At 50.7% G+C, this 9,281-nt stretch overlaps 1 protein-coding gene across 2 annotated transcripts; it reads left to right on the plus strand.

Annotated features, from left to right (window-relative positions):
• Nucleotides 1-929: 929 nt before the first annotated feature.
• On the plus strand, nucleotides 930-9,174 carry LOC122377106 (twisted gastrulation protein homolog 1-A-like). 2 transcript variants are annotated; one of them, XM_043357074.1, is made up of 5 exons: nucleotides 930-1,070; nucleotides 4,355-4,577; nucleotides 5,586-5,780; nucleotides 5,916-6,126; nucleotides 8,187-9,174. In XM_043357074.1, the coding sequence occupies exons 1-5, from the start codon at nucleotides 1,068-1,070 to the stop codon at nucleotides 8,287-8,289; spliced, it is 735 nt and encodes a 244-aa protein (XP_043213009.1). In that variant the 5' UTR covers nucleotides 930-1,067; the 3' UTR covers nucleotides 8,290-9,174. The 2 variants fall into 2 exon arrangements, with proteins under 2 accessions (XP_043213009.1, XP_043213008.1); XM_043357073.1 differs by lacking the exon at nucleotides 8,187-9,174 and adding an exon at nucleotides 6,619-7,562 and having other exon boundaries at nucleotides 942-1,070.
• The last annotated feature ends 107 nt before the right edge of the window (nucleotides 9,175-9,281 follow it).

The following is a 9,281-nucleotide window of genomic DNA, read 5'->3' on the forward strand; positions in this document are numbered from 1 at the left end:
CTGGCTGTAACAGGCTCTAATAAATATCAAAGAGTTGTAACTTATGAGTGTCACCATTTTCCTGCTTGAACAAGAACAAGTCTATGGGCCTCACTGAAAGACTATCACTGAAGGAAAGAGGTTGTTGCAACACCAAGTTTGCTCGAATTTCCTGCTCATTTGCGGTAGAGTTCAAAGTTGTGCTTTTTATTTGTGGCTTGCGGTTTTTATTAAAATAGGCTGGTTCATCCATAAAGGAAAAACTGTACAGAACTCGTGTGAAAGACTCCTTGCGTGTTGTTTCCATCCTTTGATGGGTGTGTAGGTATAACTCACATAAGCATCATCTGGCTGACTTCCAAATGGCAGTTCATCTACTGAGCCGCGCAGCAATAATTCAGCGATGCTTCTCCCAAGAAGTTTCGGCACTGCAAAAAGCCGGGAGACACTATCCATTCCTTGATCTTCGCCGACGTGTTTTTGCACCTTTGGCTTACCATGCCGGTCGATATTTTACCTGCTCTAACCTTGGTATGTATGTCGATGTCTGTCAACCGTTAAGCATGTTGCGAATCGTCGATTGGTCAAGCCCAGTTTAGACGTTACGATCTGAAGTTGAGCACGCGTGGTGGTCCGTTTAAAATAGTGAATATGAAGAAAATAAAAACCTATTTGCATCGTAGCGGCATAAACAACAAAAAGTAAAATATACCTAAATCATAAAAAATAAAACAGCGAAATCCGCTTTCCTGACGTAGGAGCAGCGCAAGAAATACACAGAGAAACATACGATGCATCAAACCTACGTTAGAAAAAAAAAACATCAGATAACCATCCTCTGCTTCGGGCGCACATACCGAGCGACGAGCGCCGATGGGGTCGAGACGCGCTGGCCGCGGCCGGGCCGATAGTTGTCTGAATCCGGGGCCGGCCGCTCGCGCGGGGACAGCGGCTGATCGCGCGCCCGTCAGTGCACACTGTGAGCGCATCCGGACAGCACCGGGCAGCCGATCCCGCGCGCGCGCGAGCCAGCGAGTGAGTGCGAGTGTGTGCTGAGTTCCAGCTGCACGCAGCGTCACTGCACCATCATGGTAGGTGACAGGTGTGATGGGCGGGGCCGGGAGTGTCGCGGAAGGCATCAGCGCGGGTTTTTGCGGCCGCGCCGGTCCGGCCGTTTGGTGGGAGGCGGCGGCGGACAGGTGACAGGGGCCGCCCGGCGCGGTGGTCCCCGCCGCCCGGTCCGAGCGGACCCCGCGCTGGGGCCCAGGAATCCCTGGGTGGTCTGCGCGAGCACTGCACTAACACGGACTCAGTATCGGTAGTGCTTGACACCGGTAAACCTCATGGAAGAAATAAACAAAGCACACGTTTGGCATTTAGAGCCCTTAAAGGGCATTGAAACATTCCGGGATTCGTCGAGAAACTTGAATGAGAGATGGGACAAATCATCAAGCATCATCGTTTTGCCTCTTCCAGATAAGTTGAAATTGAATCATCATCAGGAAAGCAGCGTTAAGCACTTTTTCCGATCGATACTACATACACCTATGTAATGTATACCAATGTATCCTTATACGCATGCATATGATAAAAATAATGTAGGCATGACAATTCATACGCGTTGATAGCGTTCCCGGACACCTTCATCCAACCTACCTATAATACCCAGTTTAACTGTTACCTGTCCTATATACCTGTATTATTTAACTTTCTCGTGCTTAACTGCCCAGCTTGGCGGTCTGAGAAGGATAGCTAAAATAAGTATCGTACATTAAACCTTGCTACATCATACCTTGCCTAGGTAAAGATGATCGCGGATGTAGGTGTTTTTGTGCCGGTCAGGCAGGACTCAAATAAAAACACATGTGCAATGGATAATTTTCCTCAAGCGGCCACCATGTCGCATTAATTGCCGCGAAAAAAGTAGTCACTCAATTAACAATTTACTACTTACTCTAATAAATTGGAACGGATAGCGCTGGAACGTTTGAGCATTTTACCAAATTCTAATATAAGATCATATTTGTACTCGTTTCCCTATTCCTACAGGAATTAGTAAAGCTTATGGTAACATGCCACACCGTCTTACACAGATAAATGTAAAATCCTTTTGACCAGGATTTAAATCATGATTCGTCTAAGGATGACAATTATTTTCTTTTATTTAAGGTAGGGGCTCAACCACCTGTCCAAATGGTTGTGGGTAGGTTTTGGGGGCACCAAAGAGACCCATTCTGCGTAACGTTTATCGTGCGCTGCGGAAATGTTACTTATTCGTTTAAACGGTGTTAAAGCATGTACTGGACATGCGTGTCTCGTCAAACTTTCAGACTTTTTAGTAGAACCATCCGTGGAGACTGCATCGACACACAGGCCAGTAGCACTGAACGCGAGGGTCGGCAACTGAATGGTACTGAGACACTGCATTCTGAGACAAAAGCATCGTGAAGCTCGTGCAGCGTGCTTTGAAATTAAAGCATCGAAGTAAACAATTAAAATGAACCATTGAGAAGTGAGTATCTAGCAAGTGCACTTTCAGAAGAATCGCAATGTCTTGATAATATGACGTTGAAATGGCATGCTTGTTTAGGTATACTTTGCATAGCGATTTCCATAAAATAACAACACAAATACCAAGGTCGGTCCACTCCCTGCTAAAATGCTTCACTGCTGGTGCCCGCCAAAAGCATGCAACTACAAAGAAAGCGACACTGAAAGCGGCTCACGGCATGTCTTTTATTACATTACATTTATCAGTCATACGGGCATAAAGCTTGCAGCGACGGGCACAGTGCACTAAAGAACGTAGATTACCTGCCTACTTTCCACAGGCTGAAGGTGAATCTGGTCGTGTTTACACACTATAGGTATTCTTGGCATTCTCCGATGGCCACACGGCATGTCATCTTCACACTTACATTGTCATTAATCATTCAGTAGGTACTGGCTACGCTACTTATCGTACCCGTGTAGTGCTGGCGAAACATGGAATTTAAATCATAAAGTGTGAAGCGGGAATAGGATCTGCTACTGCACACTAACTGGAAGTCATTGCTAACGCAAACACACGGTGGTTAGGGAACTACAACTTGAACTGACTGTAGAACTGTCACCATGCGTCGTTGATCTTAGGTCAACGCGCTGAGGGCGTGCTCGTGAAGGAGCTTTAAAAGATCTACCCAATGCTTTTTTTCCGCTATGTTGTACCTAGCTTTTACTTTCCGAGCTATTAACAAATTTGCCAATTAACGAAATCGAGAGAATTTGTCCCTTGATGATTCTCTAGTGACTGGTGATCTGACCAATGACCATTTACCTGACCTAAAAATGACCGGAATACGTTACTCGTGATTTTTGACGACCTTTCGAACGTCCTTCAAGCATGTCGCGAAGTGGCCCAACAGTTAGATAAGGCCATACAACTTCTTTCTCGCCTCGATACGCTACGATTGGACCACCAGTGTGGTGCGATTTAATACACCTTCAGCCATTCGTGACTAGAACAAATAAAAAACAACTAAACACCGAGCCGTAGGCCAGACGTTGCGTCTAGTGCCTTGTAATGGTGCGCAATGCGCATGTTTTTTTTTTGCGAATCGCCAGCTCAATTAGGGTCGAAAGGGCGAGGGTTATATGTAAAAAGCGGACAGGTCCGGGCCTCATGAGGGGTTAAATGTAAATGCAACACAATAAAACGAGTACCTATTAGTGGAAGTTCCCAATCGTGTCCGACAAAATTATGCTTCTTGTGTAGCAGTGATTGCAACAATTTCCGTGCGTCGCCGCCAATGATTGAGGAGCTAAGCTGAAAGTCACGTAGAGCGGAGAGTCGCAGCGCCACGGCTCCAGCCAGCGCCACATCACGGCGATCACAGAGAAAACCCCATCTTCTGCAGCTGTGGAAGGGCGGGGGGGGGGGAGGGCAGCACTCCCCGTGCAGGTGCACATGGGGATACATCAGAATGGCAGCGATCCAAGGTCTTTCAAAACCGCAGCCAGCGCGGTTGCCGTGGGCGCTTCAGGTGGTATGGAGGATAAAGTATCGGATGCACAAAGTCGGTCGTTAAATTGTGAACTTCTCCTAGAGATGTTCTCTTCGCTTCATATCCTTCGGGAGACACTAATCTCTCCCCTCCCGCATATTACGCTAACCCCGTCTCTACAGGAGGTGCTGACCCTTCCCTCTCCTCTTCCTCCCCGTAGTAGCCGTTGGACGCTGCCCCCCCCCCCCGCTCCCTCCATCAGGAGTCTCTGACCTTCTCCCTCCTGTGGAACCGCTGTCCGCTGACCCTCCCCTCCTCTCCCTCCCACAGGAACCGCTGACGCTCCCTTTCCTCCCGATAGGAGCTGCTGACCCTCCCCTCCCTCCTTTCAGGAGCCGCTGCGGACTGTGTCGGCGGCCGTGTGTCTCCTGCTCGCGCTGTGGTGGACCACACCAGGACTGGCCTGCAACGAGGCCGTCTGCGCCAGTATCGTCTCCAAGTGCATGCTGACCGGCAGCTGCAAGTGCGACATGACCGACCTGTCCAACTGCACGTGCTGCAAGGAGTGCTCCGAGTGCCTCGACAACTTGTATGAGGAGTGCTGCTATTGCTTCAGTGAGTGCCCTTTCGAGGGGTCAGGGCGATGGAAGGTCGTAGTCTCAGGCCTGTGTCACCCTTCTCCTGAATTATTTCGCTACCGAAGGTGTTAGCTGGGTATGTAGTCCTGTCGTTACGACACCTACTGAATCTGGTGTAAGACGATTGTCTCGACAAAACGGCCCGTCAAGTTTAGTCCAGCTGAGCTGAGACTTGCTCCGAGAAACCGGGCATGACAATCTGTCCAGGCGAAATTCTCCCGCAGTACATACATACCTACAGTAAACGCATCGCACACATGACTATAGAATATAGATACAGACAGATCAATCAGCCTCGCCGAATAGTTGTATGCACGCGATTGATGTTCTAAAAAGACAGCCACTTATTTTTGGGACGTACAGGTTCCCCGTTTACCTGCCCCTTTGTAGTGAGCGTATAGCACCGCCTTCCGTGACGGGCCATGGGCTTCTCGGGACCAGACGCGATTATACATTCCGGCCGGGAGAAGGCAGGCCGACTGGTTCGTCGCAAACCGGTTTCCGTTCGCCGTACTGTCTGCGGCGCCACGGCAAAAACGGCCGGCGCCGGGCTGTGCCAGCTCCCCGGCACGCGGTCCCTATCGGCCGCGCCGGCTCCGCAGGCTCTCGGCACACCTTGAGCACGCCAGGCTGTCCACGATTCAGAGAGATAGGGCTGTGACGGCCAACCCTTGGTGGTTAGCTGTATGTATAGCCCTCTGTGCTTTGATTCACTCGGCGGGATAAGAGGTCTCTTACTCGTACCTACTTATCGCCATTTCAGTGTCCTAATGAACCCATCAATGTTTTTTTTTTAAATAACTATATACAAAATGCACTTGAGTCATGTTTGGCCGCGTATCAAAGGAGTCAAAAACGGATAAGTCGCACGAATTTTGTCATTTGATTATCACCCCGTGTAAACAGAGGTACGGCGCCACCGAGATTCGATCTCACGCCGCGCTGTTCGCTCACTAATCATTCACCTGCCCTCCCTACACTGCAGAGATGTGCCCGAAGCCGGAGCGCAGCTGGTCCGATCTGGCCATGCACTCTGAGGTGGAGGAGTTCCACGACCCCGAGATCGGCCTCTTCAGCACCCTGACCAACAAGCACGACCCCAAGCAGCGCTGGATCAGCTATACGTTTCCCGTGGACCACCAGATCGTCGACTTTGGACACAAGTACCAAATCCGAATAGGTGAGCCTCGGGGCGGTACTGTTTTACATATATAACTCGTAAGACCTCGTTAGTGATCAGTGCTGTGGATTTATTATTTTCCTATTAGGGCTCACCATCACCGTCTACACCCACACCTCTCCCTCTCTTTACCAGTGTCAGTGGACGAGAGCGCGCCAGAGGGCGGCACGGAGCCGCAGCAGGTGACCGTCAACTGCACGGTGGCCTACCTGACGCAGTGCCGCTCCTGGGCCAAGTGCTCCTTCTCGTGCCAGACCATGGGCGCCAGAAGCGTGCGCTGGTTCCACAACGGCTGCTGCGAGTGCATCGGCAGCACGTGCATCAACTTCGGTATCAACGAGAGCAGGTATGTGCCGAGCGGAGGGGTGGAGTGGAGGGCGGTGCAAATGTCAGACACTGAGCTGGATTGTACGATGACCGAGAGAGAGAGAGATGGAAGGTGATGGATAAATAACGAATTAGCGCGCTGTGCGGTAGCTATACCGGGCCACGTGAACAACACTACACATGAGCGCAAAGGGAATTGGGTTTGCAGTCATGACAAACCGCCTCCGGTTGTCACTGAATCACTAACGTGACCTTCTTCTCACATACACTATCAAAATCACATATCACATGTAACTATCAAAAGGTTTCCCGCTTCATTCGGAAATTGGGAACGCGCCGGATGCAAATAAATGCTCCCTTCTCACGCAAACACTAATGTGCTTCAGCTAACTTGAACCGCTTTGTCAAACACGCATGCGATCTGCTGGTGCGGTTGCGGACCCTCGGTGCCCGTTTTCGCTATTGTCGGGGTTACCCACACCCCTGTTCCGCTCCCTCCGCTCCTCTGCAGGTGTCTCGGCTGCAGCGACGGGATCGAGGACATGCTGCATGACGAGGGTGAGCTCAGCGACGACCAGCTGGACCAGGTGCTGATGGCCGAGATGACAGAGGTGTGAGACGGACAGACGCACTGCGCAGGCGCCGACAGCCGAACGGCTCAGCTCGGATCGGCCCGGTGCGCGGATCGCTCAGGGACGGACAAATGTGCAGGAAATTCAGCGAATTCAGGAACTCGGCTCAGGGATGGAGACGCACCGCCGCCGATGGCGCCTGCACGGCTGAAGGAACACTGATATGTGACCGGTGGCTGAGATTCGGTACCAGGTCTGTTAGGAAGCCGAGGCCAAAGAGTGATCTCAGGAGAACGTTTGTGGTTGAGATAAAAACACCGGCAGTGAATTCGAAGCAAGCTGAGTGCGGTCGTGTTGGATGTCTGGCTCAGACGTGCGGGCCACATCTAGTTTCATTCTGCTCTGTTTTTATTACGATTTATTCTGACTTTGATGACGCTCCTGTTCGTTTTAAGGAGAAACCAAACTTGACTGTAATCCAGTATATTTATTGTCCTAATTGGTGACAGAATGACGCATAAAAATGGCAAGTTATCAGCAAGCGACAATCGATGTGCATTGTGACTTTTGCGATGTACATTGTGCGATATTTGTGTAAAATATTTGTTGACTGTTCTTCGACTGTACTCAAGCTTTGCATTTAGGCCTAGGTATATACGGAAGACGGCATCCTGCTGCCGAAAAATTCATCTCAGGAAGCAATTACGGATGTATCATGCTTTTGCTTGTTCCAGCGAATGTAGAAAGCAGATGATGTAGGCTGCAATTTATGCCACTGGAACGGACTGAATTCACATACCTGAATTTTTAACTGCATGCATGGCGCATAGTAAGTGCAAGGATGATCGACCAATGTTGTAAATGCATTCAATCGTGACCTGTATCATGAGTTTATCTGCATATAAAGCCTACCACCGCACTAAGGGCCCACAGGTGGTGGTGGGTTTCTCGGGATCCGAGTACCAAACAGCTGGCGGGGTCAGGCTTGTAATGGCTAATGCTGCACAGACGGCACAGGTGCCCAGGATGCTGCTATTGTGATGGACGGCGGGGACACTTCCGCATGACCGCGACTTGCAGCTGGCTTCCAGGGGACGGTAACCATGGACTCGTGGGCGCTTACATGAAGGTATGTGGGAAAGGTCGCTTTGCTCTTCATGCTCTTATCTAATGAACTTTAACTAAGGAACTTAGTAATACGATAATAACCGGCCACGAAGGCAATCATTCAGCACCAAACGGGCAGACCTCACGTGGTTGCAAGAAGCTGCAGCCTCCAATGGCCACAATTTCTAAGCGTAATGCATAATAAACCCCCTTTTTCTCGTAAGTTGAAAAGCATTTTGCCACGGAGTTTTACAGCTTCAGCGCAAAATAAGACGTCCGTTTGAACTTACAACCATTGCGCCATAAACCATGGCACTGAAAGCTGTGTCCTTCTGTCCTCTCCCCTGACTGGCCCCCGTGCTCAGACACCGTCGCGTGACCCCTCCCCGCGTCCCCGCAGGTGTCTCCGGTGCTCCGAGGACGATAACGAGGAGATACCGGACGCAGAGCTGGACGAGGCGCTCATGGCGTACGGCGACGACCCGGGGAACGTGCTCAAGTAGCCGCCACACCGCTGGCGCGCCGAAATGAAACCGGCGGACCTGGGTCGACCGGAGTACGGACAGCAGCCCAGTGTCGTTTTGTGATGGAGATCGGAAAGAGGGCTCGATGATCGATCTGGTGCGGAATGTAGACCCTGCCAGACGCGGGAATCAATCCGTAAAGGCAGCGGAACTCAAAGTCCTCGCAAAGTGACATGGCGCGGAGATCGCAGCGTGCAATGAAGGAGCACAGAGTTGATGAGGACATTCCCATCTCCTGAAAAGCCGAGTCTGATCGTGTTATATGCGCCGCGTCACCGTGCCAGGTCAAATGTGAATGTCGTGCCGCAAGATTGACAACCTGGCGCCTGTGAATAGGTGGCAGACGAAGGACAAACGACAGTCGTGCGGAGCAGCGAACGCTGTAAGATGTCGCCGAAGAATGGTGAGAAGTGGTGTTAAGGCTGGGAACTGTGATGCTCGCGCGAACCGGGAGCAGTACAAACTGACCGTGACACCGGCTAAACCGCAGCCGGAGTGTCATATTGTGTCATATTGGAGGTCACGGACAAACTGACTGTACAGAGGCCAAGCTGTGACACAAGTGGTTTATGTGTCATGTGAGGGGGATAGAATCGGACAACCTGAAACCGTGACACAGGTGCTTATGTGTCATGAGGGATGAGATCGGGCGACGACCGGTCCGAAGAACATGTGTTAGGGTCTGGGCTGGATGGGGTGGGCAGGGGGAGGGATGAAAGGCCGCCAGCTAACTCCGTTCCGGCCGAGAGAATTCGGCCATAACACAGTGCCAATGACGTGTAAACGTGGCTATTCAGTGCCCGCGTAATGCGTGCATGTGTTTTATCTGACGACGTGTATGAATATAACGTATACGTAAGTGACCGATGAGTTAATGGAAAAAGTTATCCAAAGACTCTGTTTGGATGCAATTGCCATGGTTTCATTATAAATTAGATGGTGATGACCTGGGCATCTGGGGCACCCATCTG

This window comes from Amphibalanus amphitrite, unplaced genomic scaffold (assembly GCF_019059575.1).
Source record: "Amphibalanus amphitrite isolate SeventyFive unplaced genomic scaffold, NRLGWU_Aamphi_draft 002518F_arrow, whole genome shotgun sequence".
NCBI classification, from domain to species: Eukaryota; Metazoa; Arthropoda; class Thecostraca; order Balanomorpha; family Balanidae; genus Amphibalanus; species Amphibalanus amphitrite.